Source organism: Sarcophilus harrisii, chromosome 2, assembly GCF_902635505.1.
Source record: "Sarcophilus harrisii chromosome 2, mSarHar1.11, whole genome shotgun sequence".
NCBI classification, from domain to species: Eukaryota; Metazoa; Chordata; class Mammalia; order Dasyuromorphia; family Dasyuridae; genus Sarcophilus; species Sarcophilus harrisii.
The window spans coordinates 632509047-632526196 of record NC_045427.1 but is presented as its reverse complement, the minus strand read 5'-3'; the positions used below and the strand labels follow the sequence as shown (position 1 = coordinate 632526196).

At 50.0% G+C, this 17150-nt stretch overlaps 1 protein-coding gene across 1 annotated transcript; it reads right to left on the bottom strand.

The window, feature by feature from the left end:
- Nucleotides 1–3827: 3827 nt before the first annotated feature.
- Nucleotides 3828–10277, bottom strand: NODAL (nodal growth differentiation factor). Its single transcript, XM_031956824.1, has 3 exons — nucleotides 9951–10277; nucleotides 6066–6778; nucleotides 3828–4330 (listed from the first exon to the last, which is right to left on the bottom strand). Exons 1-3 carry the CDS (start codon nucleotides 10105–10107, stop codon nucleotides 4178–4180), a joined length of 1023 nt encoding a protein of 340 aa, XP_031812684.1. The 5' UTR covers nucleotides 10108–10277; the 3' UTR covers nucleotides 3828–4177.
- Between the last annotated feature and the right edge of the window lie 6873 nt (nucleotides 10278–17150).

The window sequence follows — 17150 nt, the reverse complement described above, 5'->3', positions numbered from 1 at the left end:
TTGTTGTGAGAGGGAAAAAAAACACCTTGTAAAATTTAAATCGTCACCTCCTTTTTGGGAAGTCAGTGCTTCCTTACTGCAAGTGTTACTCCAACAACTAGAGGCTGAAGCTTGACTCGGACACAAGTGTGCGCTCGGTGACATCTCCTGTAACCAGGGCTCCAGATAGCCCTGCGAAATTCTCGTCAGCACGGCCTCACTACTGCTACATCTTGCGACATTAGGAGGAGCAATGAGGCTCTTTGGGGGGGCAACTTTTTTGTTTTCTTGAAGATATATTCAAAGGGCCCTATAAGTTGAGAGAGTCCTTTTTTAGTAAAAAGCCTAAAGTGTAATCTTGATTTCCAAGAATTCTCAATGATGGTCAACACATTTGCTGTACCTTAGTGTCCTGTAAGGGACATTGTGAGTTAATGGGAAGAGCACTGGATGGAGCTGGGTTCAAATCTTGGCTGCAATACTAGCTGTGAAGCTGAGCAAACTGAGGGGTGTTTTAATTCATTGGTCTTGGGAGTCTGGAGACCTGGATTTGCTTCTGTAAGTGAGGCACTATGGCACTGTCTTACCTCATCCAGTTGGGTATCATAAACCTCAGAATCATTTTGGAAGTAATTATTTTTTTATAATTTTTTTTAACATTATGGCTTTTTATATACAAAATATATGCATGGGTAATTTTTCAACATGGACCCTTGCAAAACCACCTGTTCCAACTTTTCCCTTCCTTCCTCCCACTGCCTCTTCTAGATGGCAGGTAGTCCCATACATGTTAAACATGTTAAAGTATATGTTAAATACAATATATGTATACATATTTATACAGTTCTCTTGTTGCACAAGAAAGATCGGATTTAGAAAGAAGGTAAAAATAACCCGAGAAGAAAAAACAAAAATGCAAGCAGACAACAGAAAGAGTGGAAATATTATGTTTGGTCCACACTCATTTTTGGAAGTAATTATTAAGCCTCCATTATGGATTTAGAGCCAGAAGAGGGGACTTAGATGTCTTCTATCTCCTCTCTTCTCTTACAGACCCAACAAGATCATGTTAACTTGCCCCAAATCACAGTCATAAATGTGGGATTTGACCTCGACTTCAGCCTCAACTAGGCTGCCAGCCAGGCAGGTGAAGTGAACCCTTTCCAGACACCCTGATGTGTGTAGAGTGCTTGAATATATTGCATCACCTCTTATGACCTCGGTGAAGTTTACCCCCTCAGAGCAGCAGATTGTGCTCAAAAGAGCGTTGCCTGGCCAGTGTGAGCTTAGAGGGAGAGCAGCACTACCTGTGGTCCCGGTGCAGGGTGGAATTCTATTGCTCCCCACCTTGGCTACTCTTGGCTATCCCTTTTCGGCTCCCCTCTCTTTCTCGCCCTTCTCCCCACACCTGTTCTGTAGACCTCCCAATAAGCACTCTGTGGTATTGCTCAGCCCTGCTGATGGCTCTTGGGACCAAGACTGCAGCTGAGCTCCTCTAGACCTTTGCCAGGTACTAGTTACTGAGAAATAAATGTCTTGGGTCTGCGCTGTGTTCCTTGGCCCTTTTGCTTTAGATTTCATTTTGAACCTCTGGCAGCTCAGATAAAACAAGGGTGGCTCCTCGAAGCAGACCCTAACTCGCCTCCATCCCCCACCCCCATTACTGAGCCAGTGAGAAGGACTTTTGTAAGAGAACAGCTTTGCTGAGAAGAGGGGAATTGGTTTCAAGTGATCTCTGCAGCCTTTTGGGGCGCCCCCCCACCCAAGAGCAGGTCTTCGTTTTGTGTGGTATCATCCCCGTGCTGGATTCTCAGCTTTCTATGAAGCTGTGTCTTATCTTGGAGGCTCTGAGTTCCCTTGGAAAGCAGGTCTTCCAGCAGGACTCCTCGCTGTGGCCACAAATAGACTGACCTTTAACTCCCAGCTCTTACAGGGCTGCTAAATTATCCTCTCTAGCACAGGATACTTTTCTGGAGGCCCTGGGAGTTGGGAAAGCTTTGAGGGTAGAATTCCTTTTCAGGAATTTCACGTTTTATTTGAGAAGTGTGGTTGAGTTCAGGTATAATTTGGTCTAGTGTTTGTGAGAATAATCCAGATGCCTGCATTCTTTGCTGAGGCAATTGGGGTTAAGTGACTTGCCCAGGGTCACCCAGGTAGGAAGTGTTAAGTGTCTGAGGTCAATTTTGAACTCAGGTCCTCCTGACTTCAGGTCTGGTGCACTATCCACTGCACCACCTAGCTGCCCCAAGATGCCTGCATTCTTGACTACAGGCTAAGTCAAAGCAGAGACTCAGGCTGGCCCAGCCAAGTGGTATCGAATACAAAATCCTTTCTGGCCTTGGCAGCCCTCTCCACCTAGTCCAGGTGGTGACCGGCTGCATCAGATCTGGTGATGGGGGAAGGGGTATTGAGTTCACTCCTAGCCAGCCAGATGCAATTCCATTCTCCTTCTAGGCCTTAATCAGCTAGGGCTGTTGCTCTTCTGTATCATCTTCCCGGATTAACATAGTCCAGCCAGCCTCTTGGAGACCCCAGGGGGAATTATGGGTTTATTCTGCTGTTAGGTTCATTGAAGGCCCTGGATCCTCATGCAAAGGTTTTATGGAAGCTTGGTGGTTCCATCCAAATGGGCAGCAGCCCTTCCATGAATGGATAAAAGGGAATGACTCTGGGGGGGTCTAGTAGGGAGCTACTGCCAAATGGCACTTGTGAGAGAGTTCAACCATGGTTCCATGAAGTCTGGTCCAAACTGAGACCAGTTGTGACCTGGCAGTGGGACTAGGGTCTGGTTCAGGCAAGACCACTAGGGCTAATTGGCTTTTACAAACACACACCTCCCATGGGAAGCAGCAGAAAGGAATAATATAAAGCTTGAAAGGGGCAGGTACTTGGTGCAGTGGTTAGAGCACCAGCCCTGGAGTCAGGAGGACCTGAGTTCAAATGCAGCCTCAAACACTTAACACTTCCTGGCTGAATGATCCTGGGCAAATCACTTAACTCCACTTAACTCAGCAATACACACACACACACACACACACACACACACACACACACACACTATCTATAGTGTATGTATCTCTCTCTTTACATGTATATATATATAGCTTAAAAGACCCAGGGAAAAAATGAACCTGATTTAGTGGAAAAGGACAGGACGAGTCAGATCTGGGGCAGTTTCCCGATCACACCACTTCCTGGCAATATTCTTCCTCACTTCTGAGTCTTTGTTTCTTCATCTATCAAGTGGGGGAAATGCTTGATCCTATGTAACATACCCCAAAGCATTTGAGGAAAGAGCAGTTTGTAAAACTTCCAAGTGCCATTAAGTTAAGTTACCTTAAACTTACAAGGCGCATTGCCTTGCTGTCCTCAGCTCATTCTAGCCGGACAGTAGAGTCCATATTCTGCCATTTATTAGCTCTTACACCGGACAAATCGCTTAACCTCTCAAGGCCTCAGTTTCCCTCCATGTAAGTTTAAAAGAGGGGATTGGGTTCTTTGTCTTCCAGTAAACATCCTTTTAGGCGACAGGTCTTGAAAATAATCCAGTGTTCTCATTTTACAGATAAGGAAACTAAGGTTTATAGAAGGAAAATGAGCTGTCCAAGACTGGCTAGGGAATGGCAAAGCTGATTAAATCCAGGGTTGTTTGGAAACTTAAAAGATACATGAAGAAATTCCTACATCGTCACCTTTTGACAGATGGGGATTGTGGCCTCAACATAGTGAAGGTCCTTTCCGTCTTCCAGTCTTATACCTAACCCCACTAGAGAAGATTCTTATTCTTCCCTTGAAATGCCAGAGGCACCTGGGAGAATAACAATAGTTTTATTGATATATAATATATATATATATACATATACAAATACAAATAATACATACAAATAATTAGCAGAGACCAGCTCGCACGCTTGCCCGCCCTAGCATCACTGGAGTACCAGCCTCAGAGATCAGAACGGACCCATTTGTTTTATGAAGAAGAAACAGGGCAAGCTCCTCAACCAGAGCTTCCAGTGTCCCATTATCTCCTTCCAAAAATTGTCTCTCGAGCCAGATTCAAATCACCTCAACTCTGGTGGGCGCCGAGTCCTTCTCATGTTATTCTCTCCTCCTGGCCCTCTTCGCCACCCCGGGGAACCTCGCTAACAGCAGAGTCGAGATTTGATTTGAATGGCCCTCTAACGTCTCTGGGGTCTTTTCAGCGGCAGCCGCACTCCTCCACTATCATGTCCTTGTGATGGTCCAGGAGGACTTTGCCATTTTCCAGGTACAACATGCTGAGGGCCTTGGTCTTCACAGGAGCGCAGCATGTGGAGGGCACTTGATGGGGCTGGTAAAACTTCAGTAAACTCTGCAGAGAGAGGCAGGGCGGGTCAGAATTGCATGGCTCGAACACAATCAGGAGTACAACTGAACTTTACCTTAAACCGAACGGAGCGAAAGCAAGGGTTTCTGGGTATAGGAATGGGGAAAGCGAGGATTGTTTTTAAAGGAGCTCCCAATACAGATTCACTTATTCTGGAGCAGGAAGGTGTCAACAGCCTGGATTTCAGGAATATATTGGCCCAGTCAGAATGGCACCTGATGTTGATCATAGCAGGACCTAATGAGTTGTAAAAGCCTGTGGACTTTGGTCTTATATATTTTTTCAGCAATAAATTTTATAGTTTCAGTGTATATCAGAACGAGATGGAACTTATTTATCCCAGACAACTTCTGATGTGGTCAGAAGCAGGGACAGGGCGTGGGCCTTTGATTCCATCCACACAGGGGAGCCCCAGTTGAGAAAAGCTCCTTCTTCCAATATGTATAGCACCCCTTCTGCATCTTACAGTCTTAGAGGGTTCCCTAGAATACTCAGAGGGACTCAGCCAGGGTCACAGAGCCAGTATGTGTCAGTATGGGTCTTCTGGGCTTTCTACTCATTATTCCACACTACCAGAAATTTCGTGGGGGTTTGCATTTCCCTGGAAAAGGGAACATCGGTGAGGCAGTATCCACTTGGGGAGGCGGAATGAGGAAAGAAAAATCATTCGTGTTTTTGGAATGAGCCCCACCATGATGCTATCTGTGCCCAGCCTGCAGATCAATCTAACTGAGCCACTGTGGGGCAATTTCCTTTTGGGTCATCAGAGTTCAGGCATTTCCCCCACAGTCTTTTGAGGCAAGTTTACAAAGGAGTATAATCCCCAAAATCAGGAAAAGGAATTGTGGGCCTACCTCTGTCGAGGTGACCTAGGTCCGGGTTCCAGTTTTGCATCTGGCTACATGAGCCGGGTGAGTGATTTTAAGGTTACTTAGCCTATTAGTGCCCTAGGTTAACATTTGCTGGATTGTGTGACCTTGGGCAAGTCATTTCCTAATTCTTGAGTATCAGTTTCTTAATCTCTAATGTGGATTAAGAATGCTCCCCCTTGCCTACCTCGGAAGAGTTTTTGTGAGGACATTTAAACACTATGCAAAGGGGTCATCCCATTTGACCTAGCAGAAAAGGGTCACCTGCTCATGGGCAGCTGGGCGGTTTTGTGCAGGGGGTGGGGGACCTGGAATCAGCAATACCCGAATTCCAGTCTGCCTCAGAGGCAGCTGGCTGGGTGCTGGGCAAGCCCGGGCTGCTTCAGTTCCTCGGCTGCAGTCGGGAGCAGGAGGAGGAAGTGGCGGCTCCTGCACCTTTGCAAGAAGCCCCAAAGGGACCGCAGAGTCGGACTGAAAAACCAGCACAAGCACAGGCTCCCTTTGCCTCTCTGCCCATCTGAGCTCGCTTCCCTTGCTTTTCTCTGTTCTTTCCCCTCAGTGGGAGCTGTACCGAGGGAAATGCTCACGCCTGTTAACTTTTCAGAACTCAAGGGATCCATAACCCTCAACTTGGGAAGGAAGAGGGATGAATATGGCCCGAATCTCGGGCCTCTCGGCTGGGGCCCCACCAGGGGTTTTTACACCCTTTTTATCTCTCTCTCTCTCTCTCTCTCTCTCTCTCTCTCTCTCTCTCTCTCTCTCTCTCACACACACACACACACTATCACACACTTACACTCACACACGCACATGCGCACTCACACCCGCCCCTTCTCTGCCTGGGGCCGTACCTGAATGTAGGCGTGATTGGTGGGGCTGAATCTCTCCTCCATGGGGTTGGGACACTCTCCCTCACAGCGGAAGGCCTCGTACTGCTTGGGGTAGATCACCCACGAGCCCCAGCCGATCAGGTTGAAGTCCACTTGGAACCTGACCCTCCGGCACTGCCGGATGGCGAGCCCGTTCCGCCGGCGGGGCTTCCTCTTGGCTCTCTCCTGGGACACGCGGCCCTCCCTGGCCCTCCACGAGCTCTCCGCCTCCCAGAGCAGCGTGGAGCCGGCCGGCCGCCCTCGCTGCTCCGCCATGTTGGAGTACAGCGTGAGCTGCACGTCGGAGACCGGGGGTTCCGGGGCCCGGTGCCCGCACTCCCCGCCCGCTGCGTCCGTCCGGCCCGCGCTCGGCGCGTCCTCGGCGCCGCTCAGGGCCTCGAGGCCTCTGGCCAGGGCCTCTGTCACCCTCAGGACCATGCTGTCCGAGGAGAAGCTGACCTGGGAGTCGGTGACCACAAAGGAAGCCAGCCGGCGTCTCTCGGGGCAGGCCGACGCCTGGTCCTCGTCCTCCCAGCGCGGCTGGTGAAAGATCTCCACCAAGATCGGGGCCTCCGCCGGAGGCTCTCCCAAGGGCTCCAGCTGCAGCCGGAGCTCGGCGCCCGCCAGCTTCTCCTCTTGGATCAGGAAGGAAAAGTCAAAGGCGAACGTCCAGTGCTGTCCCTCCATCACCACATCTGTGCGGAAAAGCAAAGGGGAAGGGAATGAATGGGTGAGGGGAAGGCGGCCTCCAGGCTTGGGGAAGTGGCCGGATGCTCGGCCTTCCCAGAAACCCACTGTTCACTTCAGGGGTGTGCAGAGAGGCAAAGGTGTGTGTGTGTGTATGTGTGTGTGAGAGAGACAGACAGATACACACACACACACACACACACACACACACACACACAGAGATCCCATTCCTCCTAATTGGGGGAAAACCTTGCTCGATTTGGAGTTTCAAGGACTCTGGTTTCAAATCTTGATTCTCCTATTGATTCTGTCATTTTAGGCAAGTCAAAGCCCCTCCCTGCCTCGGTTTCTTTCTTTCTTTTAAATGGCGATGACTACATTTGCATTACCTACAAAGGCTTATAGAGTCAGAGCAGTAACTGACCGTCTCATCCAGCATTACAAACGGCGAGGTGAGCCTGAAAAATTCAATTATCTGCCCACTTACACGGGCCCCTGCATCTGTGGTACATATGACCACAGTGAAGAAGTGACATAGACATCGGCACCATTCACCGCCCCTGCTTCCTCTCAAGCTTCTGAGGACAGAGATTAATAGGGCTTAAAACAGGAGAGAAATTTGAGTAATTTCAGAGCACTGAACAAAGTGGGGGGGAGGGGAGTTAGGAGACTTGGGTTCCAGCCTGCCTCACTCTGAGGAGCTTGTGACCCCGGGTAAATGTCCGCCTCTCTCTGGGTTTCCAGTTCCTTAATCTGGAGCATCTACTTCCCAGAGTTGTTGGAAGGGCCAAATGAGATAATAGGTGAGGGAGCCTTTGTAAGCCAAACACCATATATAATTTCCATACATATGTATATATGTTATCATACAGCTTTTATATATATTGCTATTATTCAGCTTATATTCATAGTGTTAGAATAGGAAGGTACATGTATATTATCACACAGCTTTCATGTATGTTGCTATTATTCAGCTCATACTCATAGTGTTAGAACTGGAAGGTATCCTCAGATTATATTCTTCTCCAATCCTGTTTGTTCTTAAAATGGGAAAAAAAAAATATTACAGGCAGGATTTGAGGCCAGGACTCCCAATTCCCAGTCTTTTCTAGACCCTGGCAGTCAAGGCTCTGCGTCCAGGTCCCTGGCACTGTCCTTAGCTTGGGCGTCTCACATTTTGATGTTTTAATGTCGCCCACCGTTGGGGTCCCTCTTTCCCCCTCGGAGAAGAAAAAAGGGCAGCTCTCTCTATTCCAGGCTAAAGACTAAGAGGCAAATCCTCAGGGTTGGAGAGAAATCGATTGGGGAAAAGGAGCTTTGAATTCCCTGCCTTCTATTCCCCTGACAGATGGCTCCGCCTCCTCCTTCTTCCCCCTCCCAAGTGGAGATCCCCTTTCACTTAATGGCTCTTGCCTCCTGATTATCATCTCCGGGGTGTTAAGGATTTAGTGCCTGGGGAGCTGCTCAGCGGAGGTGACGGGCGTTATTAGCGGAGGTGACAGGCGTTATTAGCTGAATTAGATAAGTCACAGACTTTTCTGCATCGGAGGGGAGGCCTTGGGAAGAGAGAACGTCGCTGCCGAAAGGGAGCTCGGCCCCGGCCCGGAGAGCGGCCCTCCGCGCAACGCCGGCGTTTCTTTTCCCTTTCTGTTTCTTTTTTCTAAGGCCACATTGATGCCTTTTGCTTTTACATTGTTTCCCAATATCCCCACCCCCGCCCCCGCCCAGTAAGCCTTTCCTTGTAAAAAATAAAAATAAAAGGGGGGGGGGGGATGTGAGCTGAGATCGACAGCCCCCACTTACTGCTGGGCAGCAAGCTCTGAGAAGCAGGGGGTCTTTGTTTCTATGCCTGGCGCATAGTAGGCGCTTACCGCATGCTGACTACGAGCCAATGCTGAGTCGGGATTGGCTCTAGAAACAGATTTTAGAACCATCTACTCTTCCAAGAAACCGGGGAGATCAGTTTACTCAACCTCCACGTTTTACAACTGGGGAAACTGAGGCCCAAAGGTCGACAGCTAGGTCGGGACAGGTTGCCCCTCTTCCTCCCCCCTTGTCCCAGCCACCGAGGGCTGGGGCGAAGGGCTGGGAGGGCGGGACGCCCGCCGAAGTTCCGCGCTAGGACGGGGCTTAGTCGGGAGCTGGGGCTGGTTAGTCAGCTGACTGCAGGTTCCCCAGGGGCAGTCGGTTTCTCACCCTCCCCGCCCTCGGGCCCGCAGTCCCCAGCCCAGGGAGCCTGTGGAGTGGGCAGAGGAAACGAGCTCGTTCTCACCTTGTCCCCTCTCCCGTCCCCGCCTCCCTTACAAAGGGCTACGCCGGGGGCGGGGCGCTCGGGCTCCTTTCAGATTAGGGGATGTGGATTGCGGGGGAAGCCCTCGGGGGCGGTGCTGTCTGGCCTTGGGGGAGGGGGGTCCTTTGATTAGGAAAGGGGGAAGCCCCGCCCCCGGCGGCGGCGGGATGTGGATTGGGGTCTATTAACCCCAGGGCTAAGGGTGGGAGGTGATTCTCGGCTACCTGCCTCTCCATCACTTATCTCCGGTGCCTGTCAGTGGAGCGGGGGTGACTTTTCCAGAAGCCGAGGGGACGGAGGTGAGTAGCTGTGTGCTCTTCTGTGGGTCCCACAGCCTGTCACTCCGCACCCCGAAACTTGGACACCCCAAGCCCCAGTGACACTCGGATCTCAAGGTACGGGGGGCTCCCCAAATCCTGCAATCCCCCCCCCTCCCCAACGTTCACCACAGACCTCAGCACGGCCCGAACCCCGGGTCCTCGTGACACCGAGCGGAACGATCTGCCCGAAAGGTCACCCTCAAAACCTGAGCTGCTCCCTTGGCCCCGGGACCCGCAGAGCCTGAGCTCCCTCAGTGCCGGGCATTCGGAACCCTGGGGCACCCTTGACACTGAGACACAAAATCCAGGAACTCCCCCCTACACACACGTCCCCGAAACAGACACCTCCGCAGGCGCGGGCTCCTCGGGACCCCATCCCACCCCGCCTGACCCCTGAGGGTCCCAGCCGCCGAGGACCCGGCGCTCCTTCAGGAGCCACAGATGCCCCCTTTCCTCCGGCAGAAACCCGGCAGGTCCCTCCTAATAGCGACCCTCTTCCCAGAAGGCCGCCCTCCCCGAGAGCAGAGACCCCCGGCCGGCGGCCCCACCCAAGTCCACAGCCGCCTTTACCTTGGGCTTGCAGGCTGCGGACGATGTGGGCGCGGGGCTGGTGCCCGTGGTAGAGCCTCAGCATGTAAGCCAGGGGGGACGGCGAGGAGGGCAGCGCCAGCGGGAGCGCGGACACCGCGGCTTCCCAGGCCATCTGCAGGAGAAGCACGAGAAGCATCTTCCCGGGCTCAAGCAGCCTCAGCCCAGAGCCCTGGGCAGGAGCCGCCGGCCGCCCCTTATATGCGTCGCTTTCCCGCCCTTTCACTGATCCTAGAATCCCTCCTCCCTCTGCTCTGCTTGTCTGAGCTAACTAAGGTCACCAGGGCACCCTGGAGAGAAGCCCCACGGGGTGGGAAAGGATGGGGAGGGGGGAGGGCAGGGGGAGGATCTCAGAGAGAGAAAGTTCTCCCCTGCCGCTCATTCTCTGTAAGGTAAATGGGTACCAGGAGATCTTACACACTCCCACAACAATACTGCCCGAGGATCCATTCCGACGGACGTGGCTCTCCGGCAATCAGAGGATCCAAATCCGTTCCGATGGATCAATGATGAACAGAACCAGCTGCACCCAGAGAAAGCACTCTGGGAAACGAGTGTGGACCACAACGGAGCATTTCCACTCCTGTTATTGTCCGCTTGCATTTTGTTTTCCTTCTCGGGGTTTTTTTCTTTCTTTCTAGATCCGATCTTTCTGGATCCTTTCTAGATCCGATATAGATGCAACTGTATAAATATGTATTTATTTATATACTGTATAGAACTGTATAACTGTTCATATATGTATGCTGTATGACTATGTACACATATATTGTATTTAGATGTACTTTAACATATTTAACATGTATTGGACTACCTGCCATCTAGGGGAGGGGGTGGGGGGAAAGGGGAAAAGCTGGGACAGAAGTGTTTGCAAGGGTCAATGCTGAAAAATGACCCAGGCATTATCTTGTAAATAAAAAACTATAATAAAAAAAGATAAATGGGCACCCAAGTTCCCCCTCCTCCTCTTCCCATCCTTCTATAACCACCTTCTCAAAAACTACCATTTACGTAACCTTTAAGGTTCGTCGGGTGTTTTATATAGGTGACGTCCTATTATTCCCGAGACCGTGGGAAGCATATTACCACTCCGTTTTGCAGATGACAAAACTAAGGCTGACAGTGGCTTCCCTGAGCATTAGATCCCTAAATCAGGGGCTCTAAATACCCTCTCTTTTGTCATGGACCCCTTCGGCAGTCTGGGGAAGGCTAATTCTACAATGCTTTATGGCCTACACTCATAATTGAAGGAAATGCCCCATTTCAATGAAAGATGGAAAATAATGTATTTATTTCCCCCAGCCAAGGTCCCGGCACCCCTTGAACGCTCCCCACGGGCTCGTTGGAGGTCTGACGACATCAGGGTAAGATCCCCCTCCCGATTCAGTTCCGAGGCTCCTCGAAAGCTCTGGATTGCTCTAGCACCTTTCCCAAGATTTGCTTCAAACAGCTGTGGGAGCCAAGCATTGTCCCATTTACAGAGGAGAGCTGGAACGAAGTAGGAGGGCTCCCATCTCTGACCCAAATGGGGCGGTTTCTTGTAACCATAGGGAAGGAGGCAAGCTTGGGAGGGGCGCGAGAGAATCTCAGAGAGAACCCAGGCGTTCTCTCCTCACAGAGATGCTTTTGTGCCCCCCAGAGCAGCTCCCCCACGAGCCAGAGTTTGTGGCCGCCTGGGGACCAGGCCGGGTCTTTAAGGTTCCAACTTCCCGGTCCAAATCCGCAAATCCAAGCTCTTCGCACTCACTTCCCTCCAATCATACTTTCATGCCCGGCCCTCTCTTTGCAGTTCTCCCCTCCATGTCCTAACCTCTGAACCTCCCATCTCTCTTCCTTGTTTGCTTGTTAACGAGGGGCCGGCTCCAAACCAGTTGGTTTCAGAGTAATTTCCCAGCCCCTGAACATCCAGCCTGTGAACCAGCAACGGCCCCATCGAGTCAGACAAGGTTTTGACTAGGGGTGGATTCTGCCACCTCAGACACTTTCCAGATGTCCCTGTTAACTTTTGGCCCGAGTGTCCTGGAGGTGGGGTGGGGGTGGGGCGGCCAGAGGTGAGGGGAGTGAAATGAAAGGAGAAGAAGGTAAGGAAGGAATATGAATCTAGGTGTAGGTATAAAGGGTCCTGTCTTATGGACGCTCAGGGGGCTCCCAGGGAGGCTTGGCCATAAAGGAGGGGACGGTTCCTTTCCTAGCTCATTGGCTTTTAAAGCTCTTGCCCCACTCCGTGGACCCCATAACCCAGCGATGGGTCCTTAGCACAGCGCCTGACCGCAGTAGGTGCTTAATAAGAGCTGCTGACTGGCTTCTGGCGCTGATCTCATTTTGTAATCACTCTGAACAAATTAGCATGTCCATTTCCCTTTATTCTTTTGGCTTGAGATGAGAGTAGTGGGGACAGCTAGTGGATATGCTCTTTCTGAGTTAAATCCGACTGCAGACGCTTATGAGCTGTGTGACCCTGGGCAAATAACTTCCTCCTGTTTGCCTCAGTTTCCTCATCTGTAAAACGAGCTGGAGAATAGAATCTGCATTTTTGATTTCCTTCACAGGCTAACTGTACACTATTTCAAAGTCCGATTCTTTTTATACAGCAAAATAACTGTATGGACATGTATACATATATTGTACTTAACTTGTACTTTAACATATTTAACATGTATTGGTCAATCGGCCATCTGGGGGAGGGGGTGGGGGGAAGAGGGGAAAAATTGGAACAAAGGGTTTTGCAACTGTCAATGCTGAAAGATTACCCATGTATATATCTTATAAATAAAAAGCTATAATTGAAAAAAAGAAAAAATACTATTGAGAAGGAAAAAATAAACAAAAAAGGAACAGCTCATGAAACTTACTTTCTAATGGAAAAAATAATTTATAGGGGAATCGTGACCAGAAAAGGGAACCCCTTTTTTTTTCCCTGGAAATGGGAAAGGGCAGAGCTAGTGCTATATCCCTTGACAGGCAGCTGGTGAGACGGGCCAGCTGGGGGACTGGTTGGAATGTGAAACTGTTCATATCCAGGGTCAGCCAATAGACACTGTCGGCTGTTTGACCATACCTACCAGTAATTAGTGAGAGGGACCCTAGGTTGGTAGCTCTGATAATGTCCTATATTCATTTCCCTAAGGATTAGGCGGGGGTGGGGGTGGTGGGGTGGTGATGGCAGCAGCATGGATTATGGAGGGTCCTGTCAAATTGAGGCTGCCTATAACAAGAAACTTACGTTTTAAGGATCAGAGCTATTTCAATGTGAAATAATCAGCCTTAGGAGAGAATGGGTTTGAGGGCGGGGAGGATATTTAACCTTGACCTTAGGAAGGCTTTCTCTTAGCCCTGGGATTCAGTTTTATGTATAAAAGTAGAAAGTGGGACTTGAGCTTTAGGGACCCTTTCAACTGAAAGACCTGCAACAGAAACTGGAAGGCGACTTGGCTTTTTATCTAAAATGGTTTATTCTGAATTTAAACATGAAAATTGAGCATTTTCATAGAGAAAGTAGGATACAAAAGAGAAATAGAAAAAAAATTAGGGAAAAAACTCCTGAATTTCCATTACATAGTAGCTTGCTTTTCCTTTCAATCAGAACAAATTCAACATGTGATTTTCAAGCTTGTCTGTTTTCTTTTGTTCTCATCTGTGAATAGGTTTTTAAGTATTTCATTGATCTCTTCCTTTCCCTTGACTTCCTTTCCATTGTCTTGCCTTCCCATCCTATCCATTACATTATCCCTTGTCAAGGATATTAGAGGTGATCTTTCTTCCTCTAAAGGCTAAACTCCCTGACTCTTGAGGTCTCTGACTACTTTGAAATCAATAATTTTAGGTTGACTCAGTCATGATCCAGAGGGTGAGTGGCTTAACTTTTCTGGGTCTCAGTTTGCTCATCTGTAAAATAGGTTTATCGTGAGGATCAGAGGAAGACACTGTGGTACAGGGAGAACTTCATAGTCAGAGACTTTGGCTTTGAATCTCACCACCTTGGGCAGGACACATCCTTCTCCCGCCTCAGCTTCTCCTCCATAGAATGGGCTGTGATTATTTCTCTCAGGGTCAGGGTGGGCCATCGACGGTCAACTTGACACGTCTTGCCACTGGACTCCAGGTACTGGAGGAGAAGGGGAGGCTGATGACCTTGCACAATAAATCCAGTTCACATACAAGTCAGCCATCGCCCTCATGATGTCCCTAGTCTTTGAGAAGGAGGGTAGAACAATCGGGGTCAGGGCATTTGTCCTGGGCAAGCCCCAGGCCCGGCTTTCCCCTCCTGCCTGCTTAGCCACCTTGAGTAATGGACAGAAGGCTCACTCAGCAAGAACCCCCTAGGGCCTGATGTTGGGCAAGTCTCTTTTACTGCTCTGGAGCTCCATTCCCTCCACTGTGAAAGGGATGGCCTCGACTCCACCTCCTTCCAAGTCCATTCCAGCTCCAAATTATGAGTCCTCAAAATAAGTGAAGAACTCCATGCCACGGGGAAGGCTGAGCCTGAAAAAGGCCCCATTCACTGCGCTCAGGAGATCCCCCATACAATAAAAGTGGGCAGTGAGCCTTAGTCTTCAATTCTGAACCGATCTAAGGGGTGTCTTTGGGCTCAATGGCTCTCAGGGTCTCCCGGGTCACATCCCATAATCCCTTCCCATTTCTTGCTTAAAGTTCTGAGGACTAGGAGGGCTCATGATTGTCTCAGAGGAGAGGTTGAAGCTCCCTCCTCCATCCCACTGGTGTGGGGTCCTGGGAGGCAGCAGAGGGAAGCGGTGGTCAGGTTAAAATCCCGCCTCGGACACTTATTAGCCACATGGCCCGGGAAGGCCCCTCAATCTCTGTGGGCCGCACGTTTCTCTGCAGAGTGACCTGGCTGGACGTGGGAGGTCCTCCTTCCAGCAAGAACCCCCTAGGGCCTAGAGTTCTTGGGAGTGCAGGACTGCGGAGGTTTGGGTGCCGCCTTAGAGCAGACAAGCCCGAGAGCGGGCAACGAGGTCATGCAGAATCTGGCCCCGGAGTTGTTTGGGTGACTCCCTCCATCCCGTCCCTGGATACAGCAGGAGCTGCATAAATGGTGAGCTCACTGAACGGCCCATGGATGGGACTGCCAGGGACTGGGGAAGGCGAGTGGAGCCAAGGAAGATGGATTCCACATTGGGGGCTCAGGCGGTACCACGGGAACGTGGATGTTCTGCCTTTTGTGGTTTTGTGGCCTGTTGGAAGGGGGATGACGGGGGGCCTGAGGCCTGAGCCATAAAGGACTTGGACATTTGGGGGAGTCCTCCCAGCTTCCCTGGCTCAATGCTGCTCAGCCCTGGGAGCTTCCATGGACTTGTACCTCGGAGAGGAGGGAGCGGGGAAATTAGGGAAGTGGGTTAGTGCTGGATGGCCTGCCAAGGCTGTGAATCCTCCAGCACTGGGAGCTCCTCTCGTACAAAGTAGATCTGAGCGTGGACCCCTGGGGGGAGCACTTTGTGGTGGCTCTGATTGTTAGAGTTTGCCTTACTCTGTGGATGTTTTCCTCATTCTCTCCACTGAGACCAAGCAGAGAAGGTTAACCTCCTTTCTGGGAAAGGCAGCGATCATGGCCCACTTTAATCCCTTTTTTTTGCCCCCCTTCCCCCCATGCCTGGGATGGATTTTCTCCTCCCCTGTACCCGGAGGCCTTCCCTCGTCTCTCTGGCTGGTTCTGCCTTCCCTCTGAGATTGTCTTTCCCTTACACTTTTATGTATATTATATGTATGGGACCAGATGTTTGTCGTCCCCCTGGAGTGAGCTCTGGGAAGATAGAGACTGTTTTTGTCTTTTATTGTATCCCCCCTCCCCCCACTTAGTGCCATCCCCGTCCGAGTACATAATAGGTGCTTAATAAGCTCTTTGTTGGCTGCTGACTGACTTCTTTAGGGTAAACATCTCATTTTCTTCAACTGGTCCTTGTATGGAATGAACCCAAGGCTGTTCACTCTCTCGGCCCTCTTGATTTCTGCTGTCTGGGGACTCAGTTTCCTCTTTTGTAAAGTGTGAGACTACGGGGCCTTGAGGCCATTTCCATCCCACAGATTTGGGGCTAATCCCAGTTTGTCGCTGCCCTTGCTAAAATGGAACACCCCGCTCCCAATGGGGTCCGAGAGGAGGGACTGGGGAGCACTGCTCTCTGGAAGCTGCTCTTTGCTGCCCTCCTTTGAAAGAAACATTCACCCCCTTTTCCCCCGAGACCTTGTCCTGAGCCCCGCATTTGAGGTCAAGGCCTCCGACAGATTTCAGCTCCATTTCCAGAGAATGAAAATTGTTTTTAATCAGCTGAGAAAATCTTAGAGGATGGAGGTTCACGCACTATCAGCTCCTTGTCCGTTTTCTCTCTTCGCTGCACTCTCTCTCCACGTCCAGCAGACACACAATCACTCTTGTCTCACTGACTAAAGAACAGAACAGACTAACACGTTAACTAGCCAACCGATGGGCTCACCGACTGACAGAATGATCGATGGATTGACCCACTGATTGACCACCAATCAACTGGTCAGCCACCTGCCAAACTGGCTGACTGCTAAAGGAGCAAATGACCGCTTGACCCTCCAGATGGGAAACTGGTCAGCTAACAAAGCGACTGGATAACTGGAGGGTGTCGTTGACCAATCATACAATTGACTAACATTAGCTGATAGACTGACTGACCGACTGACCGACCAAATGGGTGACTGGCCCATTGATTGGCCAATTAACCATGTTACTAATAACTGACAAACTGTCCAATCAACTAATAAGCTGATTGATTATCTGTCTGTCTTTCCTGTTTGTTTGTCTTTCTGTCTGTCTATTTCTCTGTCTTCCTGTCTATCTGTCTGTTTATTTTTCTGTCTGGCCACGTCTTTCTGTCTTTCTTTTTGTCTGACTGTATATCTTTCTATCTGTCTGTGTATTTTTATGTCTGTATCTTTCTATCTTTCTGTCTACATTACCATCTTTCTATCTTTCTGTCTATTTTTCTGTCTTCCTGTCTATCTGTCTATTTATTTTTCTGTCTGGCCACGTCTTTCTGTCTTCCTTTTTGTCTGACTGTATATCTTTCTATCTGTCTGTGTATTTTTATGTCTGTATCTTTCCGTCTATATTACCATCTTTCTGTCTATTTTTCTGTCTGACTGTGTCTTTCTGTCTGACTATATATCTTTCTGTCAGTCTATTTTTCTGTCTGACTGTGT